General features: G+C 40.2%; 1 protein-coding gene across 1 annotated transcript in view; it reads right to left on the bottom strand.

Moving 5' to 3' along the window:
- Positions 1-23,803, bottom strand: part of CHD1L (chromodomain helicase DNA binding protein 1 like) — a 71,794-nt gene that overhangs the window by 36,322 nt on the left and 11,669 nt on the right. Inside the window, exons 2-6 of the mRNA XM_059375945.1 lie at positions 11,937-12,049; positions 8,761-8,867; positions 8,107-8,221; positions 7,273-7,304; positions 3,294-3,375 (exon numbers count right to left, since the gene is read on the bottom strand). Coding sequence (XP_059231928.1) covers positions 3,294-3,375; positions 7,273-7,304; positions 8,107-8,221; positions 8,761-8,867; positions 11,937-12,049 — 449 coding nt within the window. The remainder of the gene's footprint in view (positions 1-3,293; positions 3,376-7,272; positions 7,305-8,106; positions 8,222-8,760; positions 8,868-11,936; positions 12,050-23,803) is intronic.

The raw sequence follows: 23,803 nt of genomic DNA, 5'->3' as shown, positions 1-23,803 counted from the left end.
ACCTCTTCAGTTGTAAGAAGGGGACAGTAATTCTGTGAAAGAGATACTATTACAAGGAGGTAAGGAAAATCACTGTGTGAATTCTTAAGTACTACATGAGCATTTGATATGGCTATCATTATTCAATCTTAGTGGGGATTCAAGCTGTATTTTATTACCCACATGGATGAGTCTACTGAGGCATCAGAGGAACATGGTACATACTCAAGCAGTCTGAAAAAGCTACAGCATCAGCCCCACCACTACAAGCGAGAAGCAAGAAGATCTACACTAAAAGAATGTCCTTCTGTACAACTTTACAGAGCATCACATTCAAAACATCAAGACTTCTAGATGTTTCTGGGCCTTATACAGCCCAAAATGAAAGAAATTCTTTAAATTTTGAGCAACAGGTAAGAAGAAGAATACAAGACTAATGAAATAAAAAGTTAGGAAAGACAGTAATAGGTATTAAGTTAAGCAAAGGACAACCTCTACACCAACATTAATAAGAACTTACACCATTTGAGTTAAATAATGCAGCAAAAGCAGAGATCCATATCCTGTATATGTTATTTTAGAAACTGAAATACAGCATGATACACTGATACATATATACCCATATGTACATACTTTTTAAAGATTTTATTTATTTATTTGACAAACAGAGATCACAAGTAGACAGAGAGGCAGGCAGAGAGAGAGTTAGAAAAAGGGCTCCCCACTGAGGAGGGAGCCTGATGTGGGGCTCGATCCCAGGACCCTGGGATCATGACCTGAGCCGAAGGCAGAGGCTTTAACCCACTAAGCCACCCAGGCGCCCACACACCTTATTTTAAATATAGAAAACAGTATATTTTAGTTTCTAAAATAATATATATGCATATTTATGTATTTGGGTGTTCACATGCACAGCAAAGGATATGGCAGCAGATGTACCAAATGTTAATGTATGCACAGGAGTATGATTACTGATGATTTTTAATTTTATTCTTGTTTCTACATTTTGATTTGGGAGAGGTCATAAGAAGATACTGATTAATATCAGAAAAGGCAACAGATGGAATGACACAAATAAAACTGATTTGAAAATGTTACATTACTATTTTTTTTTTGCAATCTCCTTTTTTTGCTTTCTTTTTAAATTGTTTCATCAATGTCCACCCACTCGTGCCTGCTCTGCTGCTGGGCAATGTTTTCATAGCATTTAAGTATGGGAACTGGTCAGAAATAAATGCTTTCAACAACCAACTGACCTCTTTACAATGTGTTCATCATGCAAAAAGCTGGGGTGACCAAAAAATATGAAGTCAAAAAGATCATCAGGATTGTTGGTCACTACAGTCAACTTACACTGCCATATGAGCCAATATATTTATTCACAGTAGTGTCCATTTAGTATCAAAACTTTTAACTGGGTGAAAAAAATCCAGAAACAATCTTTGTATAGTTTTTTTTTTTTAAGATTTTATTCATTCATTTGACAGAGAGAGAGCACAAGTAGGCAGAGCAGTAGACAAACGAAAGGGAGAAGCAGGCTTCCCTCTGAGCAGGGAGCCCTACGCGGGCTTGATCCCAGGACCCTGAGATCATGACCTGAGCCAAAGACAAGACGCTCAACCAACTGAGCCACCCAGGCGTACCTGTATACAGAATTTTTAAAACTTCTTTGTGTGTGATACTTTGCAAATATATCCCATGTTGCTAAATATTCCTCTACATAATTTTTCATAGCAGCCTTACTTTGTCAAGGTACTGTTCTTACTTTGTGAATGTACTTTGTAAATGTAAATGAGGTATAGCATAAATTGTACAACCAACTCCCTATGTTTCACTATAAATTGCTGCCAGCTCTTACAAACAAACTGTAAAGGGGGGAAAGGCACCACCCTTCTCCCCACCTCTCAGCCCTATCAATAAATACATTTCTTTTCAACCAACAAGTTGTCTGCAATTCAAACCCTATATCATGCTTAGATGACACAGAAATTCCTCACATAATCCCTCTGAGACTCAGTTTCCTTACGAATAACAAGGAAAGACTCTGGGACTGGCAAGAGAACTTCGTTACTCCACTCCAAACCCGGGGTTCCTTTACAACACCTGGTTCTCTTCTCCCATCATGCATTAGTAAAGTGACATGGTAGTTTACGAAGCAGTCTCTTATAGGGTTATGTGCCAGAATATGACAATCTCTTAGGAAAAAGATACTATTAAAGAGCCCTAAAAGAAAGCAAAAGACATCATAGAGCAGAGGGGGCCCATCAGGGGATAGCAATCTTTGAGAATGGACTAATAACAGTGGCCATATCTGCATTACAATGCTAAAAACCACTAACTTTTAGCCAGTAAACAGAGAATTCGGACCTAAGACTTTCCTCCAAACCACCTCTAACTTTATTACTCATTTGTGATAGGACATGTTATACAACAGGGAGCAAACCTCAAATGATGGCCACAGGAATTTGCATACACGGTCTCATTTAAAGATCAACAAGGAGAAGGGCACTTCTTACTCACAAGCTGTTCCCTTGGCTCCTCAGAAAAGAGGGCAAATCTAGGGCTACACTGACATTTCTCATTTCTCACTGTGCCAGAATGGTGCCAGAGATCAAGAGAAGGGAATGAGATTAAGGGTATCACACAAGTATGACAAAGACAAGAGAGACTAGAGCTAACAGTCAATGGCATGCAATGGGGTGGGTCTCTTCATTACTCCATGTGAATTATCAAATCTTTTTATTTATTTATTTATTTATTTGACAGAGAGAGAGATCACAAGTAGGCAGAGAGAGGGGGAAGCAGGCTTCCTACCGAGCACAGAGCCCAATGCGGGGCTTGATCTCAGGACCTTGGGATCATGACTTGAGCTGAAAGCAGAAGCTTAATCCACTGACCCCCCAGGCTCCCCTGAATTATCAGATCTTTAAAAAAGGTAAATGGGGAAATGGTAAAATATGTCAGATGTATCTGCTACTGCAGACATAAGAGTTTTAACAGATTATTCTTAATTACCCCTCTGAAGAAGATCAAAAGAGTTGAAACATTTCCAAAAATACAATATATTTTATTGAAATAGTACTTATTATCTGATGCCCAGATTTCAGTAAATGTTGTCTCCTACATAAAAGATAAGAGGAAGAAGTTAGGCCATATTAAGTACCACCTCTATCACCCACAAAATGTTTATTTGGCCCTACAAAAATTCGACTAAAAAAAAAAAAAGTTTCAATTTAACTAACTCTGTACAGGTCCAAGATAATGTTTTTTTAAAAGAAGTTGTACAAAAACTACAGACTATCTTGTGAGTTTACCTCCGAAAGGGTCTTATGCAGCAAGGAGCTTTGGTTTTTCAACCTGTGAGCTTCATCCACAACAAGAACACTCCATGGGAAGCTGTGAGAGAAAAATCCAAGCTTTCAGTTTTGTGTAACCCAAGCATCTATCTCATAGCCAAAAAGTCTTACCATACAACTAGCACTAATATTAGAAAGACTAATATTAAGCCCATTCTACTAGAGACACACTCAAATTGCCTTTTTTTCTTTTTTAAGATTTATTTATTTGAGAGAGAGCGTGTGCATGAATGGGCAGAGGGGGCAGAGAGAAAGAATCTCAAGAAGACTCCACTGAGTATGGAGCACCACACAGAGCTTGATCCCGCGATTCTGAGATCAAGAGTTGGATGTAACCCAGGCACCTCTCAAATTACCTTCTTAGCTGAAAGTCTGCCATTTTATATAAGACAACATCTGGACAAGGTACTAAGGGAATTTGTTTTCCAAGATGGGAAAGGTCTGTGCATAAAACCAGAAAGGAAGGAGCTAGAGACAAAAAGCAAAAGGAAATACTTATGACTACGTACTATGTACCAGACCCTATGCTTGGTTGGTACTTTATGCCTGTCATTTAATCAAAAGAATATGATGAGTAGACACTGTTCTGCTCATTTTATCAACAAGAAGACTAAAGCTCAGAAAGGTTAGATGACTTGGTCAAGGTCATAAAGCTAAAATAAGGTAGAACTGAGATTTAAACACAGAAGAAAAATCAAGAGAAAATGATGTCACAGTAGCTTAAAAAGTGCTTTAGATTTAAAAATGGAAAAGCAGTGAGTAAGATCAAATGTTACAGACATTCAGGAAGATATATCCATTGGATATACTATGGAAGTCATCGGTGGCTGTTCCTAGAGCACACAAAAAATTTCAAAATAAGGAAAAATATGTATGTATGAATATGTTCCAAGCTGATTTAAAATAACAAAAAGTTGAAAATAAATAAGTCCAATTATACTGACATATTATTTAGTATTTTAAATACTATGATCATCTTACAATAAAAAGGCCCATGATAACTAAAAAATGTGTAAATATTATGTATCTTCTCACAAATGAGAAACCATGTGAGAGACAGCAAAGTGAAAGTTACAGGGTCTTGGACGCCTGGGTGGCTCAGTTGGTTAAGCCGCTGCCTTCGGCTCAGGTCATGATCCCAGGGTCCTGGGATAGAGTCCCACATCAGCCTCCTTGCTCAGTGGGGAGCTTGCTTCTCTCTCTGCCTCTGCCTGCCTCTGCCTGCTTGTGTTCTCCCACTCTCTCTCTCTAACAAATAAATAAATAAAATCTTTAAAAAAAAAAAAAGTTACAAAGTCTTTAAATTTTTATTTTGTTTGCAAACATTATGTAATCTCATTACATTTTTTTTTTTAAGATTATTTATTTGAAAGAGAGAGCACAAAGGGCAAGGAGAAAGTGGGAGAAGCAAACTCCCCACTGAACAGGGAGCCAGAGGTGGGGCTCAATCCTAGGACCCTGAGATCATGACTTGAGCTGAAGTCAGACACTTAGCCAACTGAGCCACCTAGGTGCTTATTATATTTTTCTTATACTTAAAAAACAAAATGTATATACAAGTAAGACAGAACAATGGAAAGATAGTGGGTAGGGAAATAAAAATCACTCAAAAACTGAGAAAGATCTACAGCAGATGTTGGCCTTACAGGAAAGAAGCCCTCTTCCTCTGAGAAAATCCAGAAAATAGGTGTAGAAACAGAAACCTAGCACCATCTACCTATTGAGAGCAATGCAGCTGGAGGGAAAACTGGGGGTCCAAAGAGAGTAGGAACTGGGATCATTCCTACTGGGTAGCACTTGGAGCAGATGCATTTAAGCATTATGAGGAGTAGTGTCCTACTGGTATTGGAGAGTGGTCACGAGATAAGGTGGCAAAGTAGCCATAAAATAGCACCTGGCCTGTTAAAACCATCATTCAAAACAATTTAGGTCCTATCTCCTTGTGAAGAACTGGGTATTAAAGTCTTACATAGAGCAGGCATGCAGTAAAAGCTTATTCAGTGAAGCAGCCTACAGGGAGATGGATGTGGGCTCAGTGGAAGAAAGGAGGTCAAATCACTCATCAAAGAACACCAAAGTACACTAAAGGATGCTCCCTGGAGGGGAAGAGGTGGGAGTGAATTCCAGCAGTGAATGGAGAGTGGGATGAGGGACCTTCTAAACCTCTTGACCCGAAGATTTCGTAGGTCTATTATCAAAAAATTTTTTCATATTTTTCACATTGGTATATATACCATTTTAATTCTCCACTAAACCCCTTTAGGGCAGATATTACACTTTCTGACTCTTCTCAATGTGTGATACAGTAATATACAAAATAACCTTGTCAAGTATAACAAAAGAATAAACCTGTGTCCCTGGGGTTCATACAGTTAGCCAATATTATGAATGGCCTCTTATTATTTAGGTTCTGAAATTCACATGGGATTGAATTCAAGATGGATGATTTAATATAAAAAGATATTATTTCTGATGAATAATGTGAAACTCCAGGGCAGTTAGGTAATTTAAGAAGCTGTCCCCAGGGTTTGTTTTGGTTTTTCTGGAATCAGTATCAGATGTTTGTTTGTTTATTTATTTATTTATTGAGAAGGTCTCTTAAAAGGTCTCCACAGCACTGAGTCTGCATTTGGATATCTGCTTTGCCATTACTATCAAATGTAGCCTTGGCTGGGTTCCTTAACCTCCTACTTTCCTCATCTATAATACTGAAAATAAATAATACCTGCCTACTAGGGTTTTCATGAAGATTACTTAGGATAATTTAAATACCCAGAAACAAGTATATCCTAATCTTCTAGGCTTCTGAGACTTCCCACATCCTGCCTTGTATTATAGATATCTAAATATTGGTTCTCCCTCTACTGGAGTATACACCCTCTTAGGGAGCTCTGTAGTTTACTTTCCTGGCACTGCTTGTAACTCTCAAACAGTGATTTCCCAAAAAGAAAAGATCTTCAACAAGTATTAAGTGGGATATTAAAAATAAAAAAAGACAGAGGGAAAGTATATTTTCTTAAGAAGAATAAGATAACGTGCTCACTTAAACTTAAGTGAACCAAAATACAGGAACGGAGAGTCACGAAATCTATGACTAGGCAGTTAGTGTCTCCCAATAAGATGAAAATAGACATCCAACTTGGAAGAACCTGGATAAGAAATAACATGTAAATTACTGGTAAAGTGCTTTGAAAACAAACAGAACTTTCTGAGTATTAAAGATGCAAATCCCCACTTAACCACATCATAACTATGAATTGTATGGAGAATGAAATTCTGTCAACACATCTTTTCTTATGTACCTAAAGTCTGGCTAATGTCTAATTTACGTTGTAACTTGTAGTCTGACCCTATATTGTAACATGTCACCCCTAATATCAGGTGGTATGAAGAATTAAATCTACGTTTCCTATCCCTCATGAGCTGATATGAAAGCCTGAAACCTGACTACTTAAAAGTGTATTTAAAACTCCCTTTCTAAAAAGTGAATTGTACAGTACTGACTGCTACTTTAGGATACCTCTAGGCAAAGGCTCAAATAATTCACCTCTCTATTATTGCAGAATCTCCAAATAGCAGTCCTGAAAGGTATCTATGCTATTTGCAATGAAAAGAATCTAGTGTTTATTAACAACCCACCATGTACATCTTGTTTAATCCTCACAACAGCCACCCAGAGCAAGATTTAATTATCCTCATATCACAGATGAAGACCCTGAGGTTCACTAAGGTTAAGTAACCCAAGGATACACAGCTAATGAGAATGGGCTATAGTGCAGGACTCCCGCTGTGCCACCTGTCTTATTGTAAGACTCACAGGAGACATACCAGGAAGATGTACCAGACATGAGGAAAGAGACAAAGTACTAAAATGTAAAGACAAGACATGACACTCATGATATATTCAACAGTTTCGGAAGCAGTGCGATATACTCACGATTTTAGAAATGATGAATCTTTCAAGCAAATCTGAAAAATTAAGAAAAAAGACACACTGTAACTAGTACTAACATAACTGATATTATAAACTAGTTTATTAGCTAAATCCTATAGTTTAAGAGAGTTAAGTCTCACTCATTAAGTAAAAAAAAGTTCTGAATCTAATTTTATGTAGCACTATCACAAAGAGAAAACAAAACACAGGCACAAGTAAGTGCAAGGTCTTGCTTACAGTCACCCAGTCTTCACTTAAAGAATAGGAGCTTAAGCCTCTGCCTTCCGCTCAGGTCATGATCTCAGGGTCCCGGGACTGAGCCCCACATCGGGCTCTTTGCTCAGCAGGGAGGCTGCTTCCTCCTCTCTCTCTCTCTCTCTGCCTGCCTCTCTGCCTACTTGTGATCTCTTGTCTGTCAAGTAAATAAATAAAATCTTTATAGAAAAAAAAAAAGAATAGGAACTTAAAATGAAACTAGAACTTAGTGTCCTCCACTCCCATTTTGCAGTAACAGACAATGCCTCAGCCCACAAAACCCTTTTCTCCTACCTACTTGCCTCCTCCTCCTATTCACCAGCCAAGTGACACCTCCCTGGGCAACCTTCACCCTTGATGCACCGAGAGAGAGAAAGAGAGAGAGAGAACACCAACTAATTTGGAGTACAATGGTCCTTCACTTCCTTTGGTCATGGTCCCTGTCTAAGAATCTAATGGAAGTAAACTTTTCTTCCAGAAAAATGTATGCTCTCAAAAGAAAGTTAAATTTAATTCCAGTGGCTTCTACAACTTCTACAGTCCCAGGTTAAGAGTTCTTGCTATAGAGAAATAAATGGATACCTCATAGGTAGTCAGCAGCACATGAAAACGTGACTCTTGTTTTAGGTCTTGCTGTAGATGGGCTCTCTCCTCCTTGTCCCCTGCATACATTATACAGGAAAGACCTGGAGCAAATCTGAATCCAAGAAAAGAGGTAGATGAACACCAACACAGAGCCTAAGGGAAGGGTGTATATATATGGAAAAGTACATTTCATAGAAGGATTAAGGATGTGCAGACTTCATGACATCCTGCAATCACAGAGAGTCCAGGGACTCTGGATTCCTATCTAGAGTAAAGATAAAACTATGGGTAGGTTCCTGTGTGAAAAGGCAGAAGGGTTGGATGAATATCTACAAGGGCACTATACTAATTCTAAAGAGAAAGCTAGTTTTTCCATGTTGGTTACTTCCCATGTCACCGTGAAAAAAATGGTTTTCCCTTTAGTTCAGCAAAATGTACTGAGTACTGATCTTCAAATTGCCAAACAATAACATCCACTGCATCTTCCCCCCATCAGATTCTTTCTCTACCTATATTGCCTCAGGTCAGAGTTTTCTGGAGGAAATAAAATCACTGATTGGGACAGTATGTTGTTTTATCATCTTTCACATATCACCCAGAAAAAAAAATCTTAATGTAAAAAGCAAAATTGCAGCTACATCTGCTCTGTACCTCTCCATCTCTTCTCTCCAGTTGCTCAAAACAGACAAGGGGCAAAGAATCAGAAATGGTCCTTCATCATTTAATCTTCCTGCCAAGTAAATGAAGAGAGCAATAGTCTGGAACACACAATAAGAAGGCAGTTTTTATCACATTTCCACATGAGAAACAACCACAAAGTTCCCATAACCTTGGAGGGAACACAAACTCGTACAGAAGACTTAGTGTACAAAATATATATATATACAATTCTCCACACACCAGGCATTATCCACTCCTAAAGTGAAATCACGTAAGCCTAAACAAAATTGCCAAGGAAATCTATGGCACTTAGTTACATCAACAGTTAACAAGCAGTGGTGCTCAGTATTTATGTAATTGAGCCCTGTGATACAAAGGGGAAAAAAATCAGAAAGATAAAAGTAATGAAAACAAATGCAAATAATGCACAAGATCAAGAAAACTCTGAAAACATAAGGTAAGAACATCCAAGATGTGACTAAAGATGACCTACCATGTGGTGGTCTCCGCTGCTTGCCACTCTCCTGAAGGAGGATGTTTTCCTTCCTAATTTCCTTCCTCATTTCCCTAGTGTTTTTTTTTCCTTCTGCCTGCATGTATAGAGCACCTTCTATTTGCTAAGCACTATTCTCAGTTCAAGTATATCACTGAACAAAAAAGACAAAACTCCCAGCTCTCCTGGAGCATACATTCTAGTGAAGAAAACAAACAATAAATAATACCTTGTAACCTTAAGTAGGCACGTAAAACAAAAATTTTTGTAAAGCCAAACAAGCGTATTCTAGGACATGGCTGTATGTACTTTGACTAGAAGTTTCTCTAATAAAAGGTTGCTGTGATATACAGAGAAAATAGCACTCTTTTATAAAACAAAATGTTTGAGGAGCACCCATCCCCAAATGCTAAACCATGCTAAGAAAATCTATCCTAAAGATACAATCCAAGATCCTGAAAAAGTTGCATGCCCACGAGATGTTTACACTGAGGTTAATAAAGCACAAAAAGAGGGGACAACAGGCCATGCCTCATCTGCAGGATATTTAAATTATGATGAATTCTCTTGAGGGAATCTTATATAGCCAGCAGAAGATGACTGTGAAGAATATAAGAAAATGGGTAATTACAATTACAAAGTTAGGTAAGTTAGGATACAAACTATATGTGTACTATAATATACTATAATGTCAACCATTTAAAATACACAGCTAGGGACGCCTGGGTGGCTCAGTTGGTTAAAGCAGCTGCCTTCGGCTCAGGTCATGATCCCAGGATCCTGGGATCGAGTCCCACATCAGGCTCCTTGCTCGGCAGGGAGCCTGCTTCTCCCTCTGCCTCTGCCTGCCTCTGTGTCTGCCTGTGCTCGCTTGCTCTCTCTCCCTCTGTCTCTGGCAAATAAATAAATAAAATCTTTAAAAAATAAAATAAAATAAAATAAAATACACAGCTATTTCACGCTTTAAGATTAGAGTGTTGTGGCTAGAAGGTGGCAGTTACTGCTTAACTGAGATTACTTAATTTTATAATGGAAATCATTTTCTTCTTTCTAAATAATTTCCTTTTTAACTACTCACCACGTCCCAGCCCAGACCGTACCAGAGCAATTGCCCAGTGAGTACTTACTGGAATAAGGTCATTCTGTTTAGCTTTTGCTGAGGATACTATTTGAGAGAACATTTATCTTCGGTTACCATAAACCACATATATCTACAAAATTAATTTGGATTCACTAGTGAATCCTACCAAACATTTACAGAATAAACAATGTCAATTTTACACAAATTCTTTTAGAAAGCCAAAGGGGACAAAAACTTCTCAACTCATGCTATGAGTCCATCTTTACCAGAAAACGAAAACCAAGGGCATTATAAGTAAACTACAGACAAGTATCTTTCATGAACACAGATGCAAAAATCCTAAACAAAATCTTTGTAACATGAATTTGGAGGTATAATAGTTCCAAGTCACTTAAAGTAGAGCTACATGAACACCCTGGAGAAAGGCCAAGGACAAGTGGAATGTGCTGGCTCTGAATGAAATCAGCAGGATTCCAACGTGCAGAACAAAGGAGACTACACGGAGGGCTCTGTACATGATCTCAGTGTCTCTTAGCCTGGCTCTCCCAGAGACATCCAGAAAACTTACATTTGTTCTAGTTCCATAGTTCTCAGTTCAGGAATATACTAGAACCCAATTTATCTGCCTGAGAAACCTGAAGACAACAAATAAGGTCCTTGTGGAGACCATACTCAGAGGTCATTTTGTATTCTGCATAACCCCAGGATCAATGAGGAACACCTGGCTTAAAGTAGTCTCCAACATATGGTCAGACAGAACCTGTAGCACTATGTGCAGAACTGCTCCAAATGGATGTTTAAGTATGTGAGGTCAGACTTGCAGGGCGCAATCGAGCTTCCAAAGGGATCAATGAGACCTTCACTCATTCTGTGTGGTTACTGGTAAAAAACCTTTTTGGTATGGGGTAACTTATATGTCCACGGTTTCTGATCAAGTCAGCTCTGCTATATGTTTTGACTACAGTGACTTTCTTTAGTATCCTATAGATGAGTAAACCTTGTGTGACTAACCCAGGGGGTGTCTGTATCTAGACTTTGAATCGAGCCAAGCCCACCACTGACATCTGACAATATACTGTACTGGTGATCCTCCTACCAGAATAATCAATCTCAATGCCCAAGGAGACCACACCTGATTCTCCAGGTCTCTGGACTGGGTGCTCCCACTAGATATCCAAGGCATGTGGGAAGACAGGATTCTTCCTCTGCACTTCTCTAGCAAGACACATAAATGAGAAGTAGCCCTACCACCCACTGAGGAAGAGAGGTAAATAGATTCAGTTAACTAAGTAGAAGTACTGCTAAAGAGGGCAGCGTCCATTTGATCTGGAGGGTGGGGGCACATGACACAGATATATTAGCATAGAGAAAAACCCTGACCATTAATTACAATCCCAGGTCAAATGACCCAGTTCAAAACCATCCCCATAACTAGGAAAGTCAGTTCCAAGGTCATAATCTCTTAACAAAGGTTCAAGTATTTCACCTCTTAGTATAAAAACCCATACTAGTAGCTAACAGCTGAAGATAGTGATGAGTTGTGAGGAAGTATTTCAGCAGAGGTGAACAGTGGTCACTCCACAAGTAACCTACCTGGCAGGTCTTACCCAGGCCCATCTCATCTCCCAGGATGCAGCCATTCTGACCATGGAAGCACTGGGCAAGCCAGTTGACTCCCTCCAGCTGATAAGAGCGTAGATGAATCCCTAGAAATAAAAAATAAAGCAAGTCTGAAAAGCAGCCATTTCAGCACACATAAGCTATCTTCTAAGACTTCCACTGTAAGAACACCACAGCTATATCCCTTGATGAGGAGTTACAGAAATGTAAATATGTAGCAACTTCCAAATAACTTCTTTTTTTCTTCCCAAATGACTTTTTGAGCAGACTCAGTCACCATTATATTTGAAGCCCTAAAACTGCCTGTCCACGTCACAGGATCCACTTGACAGATGAGAAAGTCAACCTGAGGATTTGGCCTCTATACTGCCTGGCTCCCATATCAGTGTCCATTCTAGGAAAGAGGCATTACTAATGCAAATAACCACAGTGCAACTGCTTGACTGCAATAATTTAAGTCTGCCATCCATGGTAAAGGGAAAAAAAAATCAAGATAGGATGAGATTAAATTATATTTTAATAGAGGGGCAATACTGTTAAGAACTGAAATAATGTTGCACAGAGAGTTTAACTGTGCACAACAGCAGAAAACATCTGAAATTCACATGGAGCTTCTGCTGTCTCTTTTCTCTTTCCCCTGGGGGAAAAAAAATCCAATTTCAGAGAATAACCATATCTAGGGGAAAGGGAAGACTCAAACACACTTTAACAAAAATATAACTTTCTGGTTTGAACTTATGACCTTTAAAAAGAACCCAGATGGTATATAATAATTGTAGAACATTAAAACAATGAACAAGTTATTTTTATTAAGCAATCCCCATTCATAGGTTAGAAAATTCAGATAACTGAGACTCTAGTTCAAGATGGCAGTGTAGGGGTGGTGCTGAAGGGATGGGCAAAATGGGTGAAGTGCGAGATTCCAGCTTCCAGTTATGGGCAGCATAGGAATATGGTCCATGATATTTTAATAGTGTTAAGTGCCAGATGGTAGCTACATTTGCAATGACCATAACATAGAAGTTGAATCCATCGTTAACTAATGTAACATTATGTGTCCAACTATATTCAAATCAATTGAAAGTAAAAAAGTAAGTTAAATGAAGTTTTAAAAAATATGGCAATGTAGGAAAATCCCAAACACACTTCCTCCCACAGATAAACCAATCTACATCTATCTATGGAACAATTTCCTCTGGAAAAAAAAACTTAAAAACTGGGGTGGGTGATGGAGGGAGAAAAAAACCTTTAAAAACTGGCAGAGCAACCTCCTCACCTTAGGCAAAAGAGAGGGAAACAACACTGCAGAGGACAGGGAAGGCCGAGACACAATCTTGCCATAATCCCCACCCCCAATGATATGACCTACAATCACAAGAGAGTGAAGGGTTCGTACCCCACACTGGGCACCTAACTCTTAAGACCAGCACCTGAGAGTGGAGTGCCTGGGTGTCTCAATCAGCTAAGTGGTCAACTCTTAATTTCAACTCGGACTATGATGTAGAGTCATGAGATCCAGCCCTACACTGAGCTCCCTGTTCAGCGGGAAGTCTGCTTCTCTCCTTCTCCCTCTGCCCACCCCCCAACATCCACTCACGAGCTTGCACTCTCTAATAGATAAATAAATCTTTAAAAAAAAAAAAAAAAGACCAGCACCTGAGAGGAGCCCCCCAAACATCTGGCTTTGAAGACCAACAGGTAATGGCATCCACAAGACCTACAAGGCTGTGGTAAACTGAGGAACAACTCTAAAAAAACCTGCACGAAGACTTAACCACCCCACGGCCCAGCCCAAAAGCAGCCCTCTGAAAAGTGCTCAGACTTTATGTAAAAAAGACTTACTTCCTAATGTAGTGCGCGTTTGAGGGTCAGGGGTCTGCTGGGTACTCCAAGGATGGAGGCTTGTAGGTACCATCTTCTTGCTCACTCTCTCTGCCCTGCTAAAGCAGGCAGGTTCCATACCCCCCCCTTTTTTTCTTTTTCTCCTCTTCTTTTTTTTTTCTTTCTTCAATGGTGCCATCTTTACATTATCCCTCTGCATATTCCAGAACACCAGTATCTCCCAGAGGGGAGCTTCTACACACATTTGGTGCCCCAGTTTTTATCTTTGGTGACCTTGTTTCTACAACTGCTACCTAGAGGATGCTCCCTATGTGACTGGCTCTGGAGGCTAGAAGGGCTTTGTTCCTGGGTCCCACCGGACAGTAACAAGTGGAGATTCTGTTCTTAGAAGACTACCACCCCCAAGACACTAAACAGATAACAGATAAAAACACACCCCCACTTTTTCTGCGAAAGAAGTGGGGGTGTGTTTCTGTGAAAGACCTATTTGTCTGTCAGCGTTGGCCTGAGTGATGGGCTTCTAGTATGGCACACTTATAGAGGCCTACAGGTTGCTCTCAGGGAACAGAAAGTGGTGGTTTCCTTCAGCCTCACTCCAATTCACCAGTATCTTCCAGAAAGAAGATTATATCCTTTTCTGGTGAGGCCTGATTTTGCAGCTGCTGCTCAGACACACCTCTGTGTTGCCTGGCTGAGTGGCCAGCCTGGCTTAAAGTCACGGATTTACAAAACTCTAACCAATGAAAAAAGAGTTCTTAAACAGCCATCACACCCAGGGGATAGCAAGAGGCAACAGGCCCAAGCACTCAATGTTTTAGGAAAAAGGCAGATTAGCTTATCATTTCTGTAGACTGAAGGGTAGCTTCTAAACAGACACACATCTAAGGCTGACTGTAAACTTTTCCTGAGACTTAGGAAGGCAACACTATCTTCACACTCTCCCTCTGCCACACTCCATAGTGCCAGCATCGCTCCAGGGGAGCTCTTACACATGTCTGGTGTCCAGTTTTTAAGTCTGGGCCCTGATTTTTATGACTGCCATTCAAGGGATTTCCTGTGATTGCCTGGCTCTGGTGGCTGGAGGGGCTTGAGTTCCTGGGCCATTGGGACTGTAACAATGGCATGCTGCCACCCCCAAAGCACTAACGGACAGCAAGCTGAAACAAATTCCTACTTGCTAACCCTAGAACTTCAGCCTTGGGGCAGACTTCACCTTTGGCAGGATCTAGAGGCTACAAAAGTACTCTCAGGGAACATAGGCTGGAGGGTGCCATCATTGCACTCTCACTCTGCCTACTTGCTACAGCCCACCAGAATCCCCCAGAAAAGTGCTTATAGACTTGTCTGTAGCCCCAGTTTTGTCACTGCTGCCCCAAGGACACCTTACATGCCTCTGAGGGCAGTGGGGCTTCTGCTTGCAGTCCAACAGGACTGTATATATTTGCATTCTTTTTTAAAAGATTTTATTTGTTTGAAAGAAAGAGAGAGCACATGCGCCCACATACTCACACAAGCGGGAGGAGGAGCAGAGGGACAACCAGACTCCCCACTGAGTGCAGAGCCTGTCATGGTGCTCGACCCCAGGACTCTGAGATCATGACCTGAGCTGAAGTCAGATGCTTAACTGAATGAGCCACTCAGGTACCCCAGGACTGTATATATTTGTATCCTTTAAAAGCTTCTGAGGGTCTGGCTTCTAATCAGTCTGAATGGAACTGCTGATTGAAATCCTCTCCTTTGTGAAATTGACTGGTCTTGGCACATCCTCAACTACTGGGAACTACTGAAAGTAAAATAGGCTGGGGCGCCTGGGTGGCTTAGTCTGCCTTTGGCTCAGGTTATGATCCCAGGGTCAAGCCTTGTATTGGGCTCGCTCCTCAGCAGGAAACCTGCTTTTCTCTCTCCCTCTGTCTGCCTCTCTGCCTACTTTGCGGGCTCACTCTCTCTGTCAAATAAATAAACAAAATCTTAAAAAATAAGTAAATAAAAATAAAATAAAATAGGCTCTCTGGAAAATCACAAACATCTGAAGGACAACCAACAGCTTAACAGGGTTAAATGGAAGTTTTCTCACCTACTTTATGTCCTACCAAAAACCATCCCTTCGGGGCGCCTGGGTGGCTCAGTGGGTTAAGCCGCTGCCTTCGGCTCAGGTCATGATCTCAGAGTCCTGGGATCGAGTCCCGCATCAGGCTCTCTGCTCAGCAGAGAGCCTGCTTCCCTCTCTCTCTCTCTGCGTGCCTCTCCATCTACTTGTGATTTCTCTCTGTCAAATAAATAAATAAAATCTTAAAAAAAAAAAAAAACATCCCTTCAAGACTAGGAGAAGTGTCTGTTTCATCTTATGCTGAGAATCCGAAATAAGTACAACAAGGGAACAAATGGATATGTTCTAAGCAAAAGAACAGATGAACCCTTAGGAAAAAACTTCAAAGAAATTGAGTTAAATGATTTACCTGATGAAGAGTACAAAGTAACGGTCATAAAGAAGCTCATCTAAATTTGGGAGAAGAATGAATGAACTACATGAAAACTTCAAAAAGAGACTGAAAATACGAGTTCCACACAGAATTCAAAGAACCAAAGAATACAGTAACTGAACTGAAAAACAAACAAACAAACAAAACAAAACCAAAAAACCAACAACAGAAAAATTCAACAGCAGACTAGATGAAACAAAAGAAAAGATCTGTGAACCCGATGACAGAGAACTCACCTAAACAGAGCAGCACAAAAAACAAAGACTTTTTAAAAAACGGAGATAGCTTAAAGGGACCTCTGGGACAACATCAAGCACACTAACATTCACATTATAGGAGTCGCAGAAGGAGAAGTCAGAGAAAGGGGGGAGAACACTTATTTGAAGAAATAATGGTGGTTTCTCAAGGAAGATGGAAGAGAAGTAGGGGACCCTAGTTTTGTCTGGTCCACGGAATTTGGCTAGATAGCGATCAAATCATTCTGACAATCTGCAAACTCAATCAGAAATCTAAGAAAAGAAATGCTGCAGTTCTACAAATAGAAAAACCACCACTTTTTGTAAGGTAGAAGATATGAAAAAGTAAATATAAAAGGACTTATATCAGAAAACAACTCCCCCAGGGGGTAGCCTCCATAAGCCACTACCAGAAAGTGATACAGCAGCAGAGCACAAAATTCGAAGAACTTCAGAAGTCTGCTCCAGTGGGGGATGTGCCTACAGGAAAGTTGCTCTTGTAGCTAAGCAGGGCAGAATCCTAGATGGGACAGCATAGTCTCAGGATCCCAGGGATCACAGAAAGAAGAGGGGTTCCTGAGAGCGCAGAGTTCCCAAGCATCAGAGCAAGTAAGCTGTCCACAAACAGGGAGACCAAGATTGGGCTTTCCGCTCAGTGTTGCCATAAACCACAAACCATAACACGACTAGGTAACTGCTCTCTGAGCAGAGGCCCAGTAAGTGGCAAAACCACAACAAGAGCCTTCACCCTCTCCCTCCCAGAAGCAGGAAGGGTGAGCACTGCAGGAGTCTATAAAGGTTGTAGACTCGAAACAGGGTTGTGTGCCTGAGATAAAAATGTTTGGTCATAGCTAGGTGAACATAGAGTGCAGACAGAAACCAGGGAGACAGGAGCGACTAACTGCTTTTCTGTGAGAGTTTTTTTCTTTAGTTTCTTCTAACAAACCAAAATACACCAAGGATCTGGTATATTGCTCTGTTCTATTCATCTGTTTATGTTCTTTCTCTTTTTACTGTTTTTTTCTTTTTTTGGTTTCTGATGGTTTCTGATTTGTTAATGTATATTTTCAGGAGCCACTGTTGTTATTTTTGCATCTTGTTCTCATTAATTTATACTTTTCTGGACAGAATGACAAGACAGAAGAACTCACCTAAAAAAAAAACCACATGATAAAGTACCCACTGCTAGGGACATAATCAATATGAACATAATAAGATGTCAGAACTAAGATACTACCTGAGCTTGAAAAAAGCAGAGAAAACACTACAGAAATCCTCTCTGGAGAAATAAAAGAACTAAAACATAATTAGGTCAAAAACAAAAAGGCTATTACTGAGATGCAATAAAAAACAGAGGCCCTGGGGCGCCTGGGTGGCTCAGTGGGTTAAGCCGCTGCCTTCGGCTCAGGTCATGATCTCAGGGTCCTGGGATCGAGTCCCACATCGGGCTCTCTGCTCAGCAGGGTTCTCTCTCTCTCTCTCTCTCTCTCTCTGCCTGCCTCTCCATCTACTTGTGATCTCTGTCAAATAAATAGATAAAATCTTAAAAAAAAAAAAAAACAGAGGCCCTAACTGCTAAGATAAATGAGGCAGAAAAGATAATCAGTGATACAGAAGACAAAATGGAGAAAAGGGGTGTCGTGGCTCACTTGGTTAATGTCTGCCTTCAGCCCAGGTCATGATCCCAGAGTCCCAGGATCAAACACTGCATAAGGCTCCCTGCTCAGCAGGGAGAATGCCTCTCCCTCTCCCACTGCCTGCCACCACCCCCCTGCTTGTGCACACATGCACGTGCACTCTCTCCCTCTCTAATAAATAAGTAAAATCACTAATAAAAAAAAAAAGGAAATGATGCAGAATAAAGAAACGGAGAAAAAGATAAACAACTACTGGACCACGAAGGGAGAATTTGAGAAATAAATGATACTAGAGAGCAAAATATTATTAGAATAATTGAGGTCCCAAAAGAAGAAGAGGGGGCAGAAGGTATACTGGAACAAATTATAGCTGAGACCTTGCTCCAATATGGGGAAGGAAACAGGCATTCAAGTTCAGAAGGCACAGAGAACCACTCCCCCAAAACCAATTTTAAAAAAGGGCAGCACACCTTGACATAAATAGTGAAGCTTGCAAATTTCAGAGACAAAGGAAATCCTGAAAGCAGCTCCAGACTAGAGGACCTTAACCTATAAGGATAGAAACATAAAGCTGGCACCACACCTATCCATAGACACCTGGCAGGCCAGAAAGGACTACCATGATATATTCAGAGTGCTATATGAGAAAAATATGCCACCAAGAATACTTTATCTAGCAAGGATGTCATTCAGAAAAGAAGAGCTAAAGAGTTTCCAGACAAACAGAAACTAAAAGAATTTGTGATCACTAAACCAGCCCTGCAAGAAATATTAAAGGGATCCTGTAAGTGAAGAGACAGCTCAAAAGTAACATGGACCAAAAAGGAACAGAGACCATATGCAAAACCACTGACATTGCAGATAATACAATGGCACAAAATTTATACCTTTTCAATAATTACTCTGAATGTAAATGTGATAAATGCTCTAATCAAAAGACAGAGGATATAAGATCGGATAAAAAAGCAATATGCTATTTACAATAGACTCATTTTAGACCCAAAAACACTTCCAGATTGAAAGTGGGGGGGGTGAACCATTTATCATCAAAAGAAAGCTGGGATAGCAATCTTTGTATCAGATAAATTAGATTTTAAACCAAACACTGTAATAAGAGATGAAGGAGGACAACCATATAATAGGTAAAGGGTCTATCCAACAAAGAAATTTAGTAAGTGTAAATATTTATGCCCCTAACATGGGAACAGCCAATTATATAAAACAATTAATAACAAAACAGAAAGACACATTTATAATAATAGAGTAATAGCAGGGAAATTTAACACCCCACTCAGAGGAATGGACACATTACCTAAGCAGAAGATCAACAAGGAAACAAGGGCTTTCAATGACACACTGGAACAGATGGACAACACAGGGATATACAGAGCATTCCATACTACAGCAACAAAATACACATTCTTCTTGAGTGTACATGGAACATTCTCTAGAATAGGTCACATGCTGGTTCAAAATCAGAGCTCAATTAGTACCAAAAGACTGAGATCATTCCACGAATATTTTCAGATCACAGTGCTTTAAAACTTGGACTTAATCACAGGAGGAAATTTGGAAGGAACACAAATACATGGAGGCTAAAAAGCATCCCACTAAAGAATGAATGGGTCAATCAGGAAATTAAAGAAGAATTTTAAAAATTCCTGGAAAACAAATGAAAATGAAAACACAACTGTTCAAAACCTTTGGGATGCACCAAAGGCAGTCTTAAGAGGAAAGCTTATAGCAATACAAAGCTATCTCAAGAAACAAGAAAGGTCTCAAATACACAACTGAACCTAAAGGAGCTGCAGAAAGAACACCAAATAAAGCCCAAAACCACCAGAAGAGAAATAAAGATTAGAGGAGAAATCAATGAAATAGAAACTAGAAGAAGAGTAGAACAAATCAATGAAACTAGGAGCTGGCTCTGTGAAAGAATTAAAAGATTGAGAAACTCTTGGCCAGACTTATCAAGAGAAAAGAAAAAAAGGCACCCTCTACCAAACATTTAAAGAAGAATTCATATCTATTCTTCTGAAGCTATTTCAAAAAAAACTGAAATGGGGGTGCCTGGATGGCTCAGTGGGTTAAGCATCTGCCTTCGGCTCAGGTCATGGTCTCAGGGTCCTGGGATGGAGTCCCACATCCGGCTCTCTGCTCAGCAGAAAGCCTGCTTCCCCCTCTCTCTCTGCCTGCTGCTCTGCCTACTTGTGATCTCTCTCTCTCTCTCTGTCAAAAAAAAAAAAAAGATCTTAAAAAAAAAAAAAAAAAAGAAATGGAAGGAAAACTTCTAAACTCATTCTCTGAGGCCAGCATTATGTTGATCCCTGTACCAAAGAGTCCACCAAAAAAGGAGAATTACAGACTAATATCCCTGAAGAACATGGATGAAAAAATTCTCACCAAGATACTAGCCAACAGGATCCAACACTACATTAAAAGGATTATTCACCACAACCAAGTGGGATTTATTCCTGGGATGCAAGGGTGATTCAACATCCACAAATCAATGTTATATACTACATTAAAAGAACCACTGGATCCTCTCAATAGATGTAGAAAAGCCATTTGACAAAGCACAGCATCCTTTCTTGATTAAAACTCTTCTCAGGGACGCCTGGGTGGCTCAGTTGGTTGGGCAGCTGCCTTCGGCTCAGGTCATGATCCCGGCGTCCTGGGATCGAGTCCCGCGTCGGGCTTCTTGCTCCGCGGGGAGCCTGCTTCTCCCTCTGACTCTGCCTGCCACTCTGTCTGCCTGCACTCGCTCTCGCTCGCTCTCTCTCTGACAGATAGGTGAATAAAATCTTTAAAAAAAAAAAAAAAAAACTCTTTTCAGTGTAGGGACAGAAGGAACATACCTTAATATCATGAAAGGCACATAAGAAAGCCCACAACTGCCGCTTCAAGTCGGCGACAAGAGAAGAATTACGCACAAACAAGTCAGCTGCAAAAGACTGGAAGCAGGGGACAACAGTCGAAAAGGACTGCTGCCACGAGCAACTCCACAGTCTCACTTTTATTAGAAAACAATAGCCAACAGAAGGATGGATGAAGGTCACACGTTAGTCACGTCTTGCAGGCCAGCAAGGAGGAGGGTCAGGTTTATAGTTGACCAAGCACATTCAAAGGACTCATCTAACTAACAACGAGCACTTCTGGGAAGAGAAAGAAGCGACAAGGAAAAAGCGAAGCAGGCGGTTTTCGTTCCACCCTGAGCTGACCAAGCGTTCCTGGGTGCTCGGCTTCCCTGAAGCAGGCAGCGTTCCGCATTGGGCAGGCGGGGCGTTCCCGGCTGCCCAGCTTCACGGTCGTACATCGTCCTTCTCCCCAAAGACCTGTTGTCAGTATATGTATTTCTTAAGGCCATATCTAAATGTGCTTGGCAACTAGTAAAATCCTCCAGGGGTTACAGTTTAAGTAACAAATTGTTCCGAGGGGCAGCAGCACACAACGAATACCATTCTCAGTGGGGAAAAACAGAGCTTTTCCCTCAAGGTCAGGAACAAGGCAGGGATGTCCACTCTCATCATTGTTGTTCAACAGAGTACTAGAAATCCTACCCAGCAATCAGACAACAAAAAGAAATAGAAGGCGTCCATACTGGCAAAGAAGTAGTATCACTCTCTGGAGATGACATAATACGCTATGTGGAAAGCTCAAAAGACTCTACCCCAAAATCGCTAGGACTCATACAGAAATTCAGCAAAGTGGCAGGAAGGAAAAATCAGTGTATAGAAATCAACAGCATTTCTATACACTAACTACGAGACAGAAGAAAGAGAAATTAAGGAGTTGATCCCACTTACAATTACATCCCCAACTGTAAGATACCGAGGAATAAACCTAACCAAAGAAATAAAGGACTTATACTCTGAAAACTATAATACATTCATTAAAGAAATTGAGGAAGACACAAAGAAATGGAAAAATATTTCATGCTCATGGATTGGAAGAAGAAATATTGTTAAAATGTCTGTGCTACCTAGAACACTCTATATATTCAACGTAATCCCTATCAAAACACCATCAACATTTTTCAGAGCTGGAACATATAATCCTAAAATATGTATGGAACCAGAAAAGGCCCTAAAAGAAAACCAAAGCTTGTGGCATCACAAAGCCAGACTTCAAGCTCTATTACAAAGCTGTCATCATCAAGACAGTATGGTACTGGCATAAAAACAGACCCATAGATCAATGGAACAGAAGAGAAAACCCAGAAATGGACCCTTAACTGTATGGCCAACTAATCTTTGACAAAACAAGAAAGCACATCTGATGGAATAAAGACAATCTCTTCAACAAATGGTGTTGAAAAAATTGGACAGCCACATGCAGAAGAATGAAACTGGACCATTTTCTTACACTATATATAAAAATAAATTAAAAATGGATGAAAGACCTAAATGTGAGGTAGAAAACCATCAATATCCTAGAAGAGAACACAGGCAGCAACCTTTTTACCTCAGGTACAGCAAATTCTTGCTAGACATATCTCCAAGGGCAAGAGAAACAAAGGCAAAAGTGAACTACTGGAATTTCACCAAGATAAAAAGCTTTTTGCACTGTCAAGGAAACTGTCAACAAAACCAAAAGACAACCGACAAAATGGGAGAAGATACTTGTAAATGTCTCATCAGATTGAGGGGTAGTATCCAAAACCTATGAAGAACTTACCAAACTCAACACCCAAAAAACAAACAAACCAGTCAAAAAACGGCAGAAGACATGGGGCACCTGGGTGGCTCAGTGGGTTAAAGCCTCTGCCTTCAGTTCTGGTCATGATCCCAGAACAGCTTGATCCTGGGATCAAGTCCCACATAGGATCTCTGCTCAGCAGGGAGCCTGCTTCCTCCTCTCTCTCTGCCTGCCTTTCTGCCTACTTGTGACCTCTGTCAAATAAATAAATAAATCTTTAAAAAAAAAAAAGGCATAAGACATGAGAAGACACTTCTTCAAAGAAGGTACTGCCAAAAGACCCATGAAAAAATGTTCAACATCACTCAGCATCAGGGAAATACAAATCAAAAGCATGAGATTTCACTTCACAGCAGTCAGAATGGCTAAAATAAACAAGTCAGGAAACAACAAATGTTGATGAGGATACAGAAAAGGGGAATTCCTCTTACACTGCTGGTAGGAATGCAAGCTGGTGCAGCCACTCTGGAAAAGAGCTTCCTCAAAAAGTTAAAACTAGAGCTACCCTACAACCCAGCAACTGCACTACTAGGTATTTACCCCAAAGATGCAAATATAGTGATCCACCTGCACCCCAATGTATATAGCAGCAATGTCCACAATAGTCAAACTATGGAAAGAGCCCAGATGTCCATTGACAGATAAATGGATAAAGAAGATGTGGTATATATACATACATTGGAATACTACTCAGCCATTAAAAAGAATGAAACGTTGCCATTTGTAATAACATGAAGGAGCTAGAGGGCATTATACTAAGTGAAATAAGTCAACCTGAGAAAAACAATTATTGTATGGTTTCACTAATATGTGAAGTTTTTAAAAACTAATCAGAACATAGGGGGAGGGAGGGAAAAATAAAAAAAAGACAACACCAGAGAGAAGACAAATCATAAGAGACTCTTAACCATAGGATACAAACTGAGGGTTGCTGGAGGAGGAGGTAT

Source organism: Mustela nigripes, chromosome 14 (genome assembly GCF_022355385.1).
Source record: "Mustela nigripes isolate SB6536 chromosome 14, MUSNIG.SB6536, whole genome shotgun sequence".
Taxonomy (NCBI): domain Eukaryota; kingdom Metazoa; phylum Chordata; class Mammalia; order Carnivora; family Mustelidae; genus Mustela; species Mustela nigripes.
Note: the sequence above shows the minus strand (reverse complement) of the source record. Positions and strands in the feature narration are given on the sequence as shown.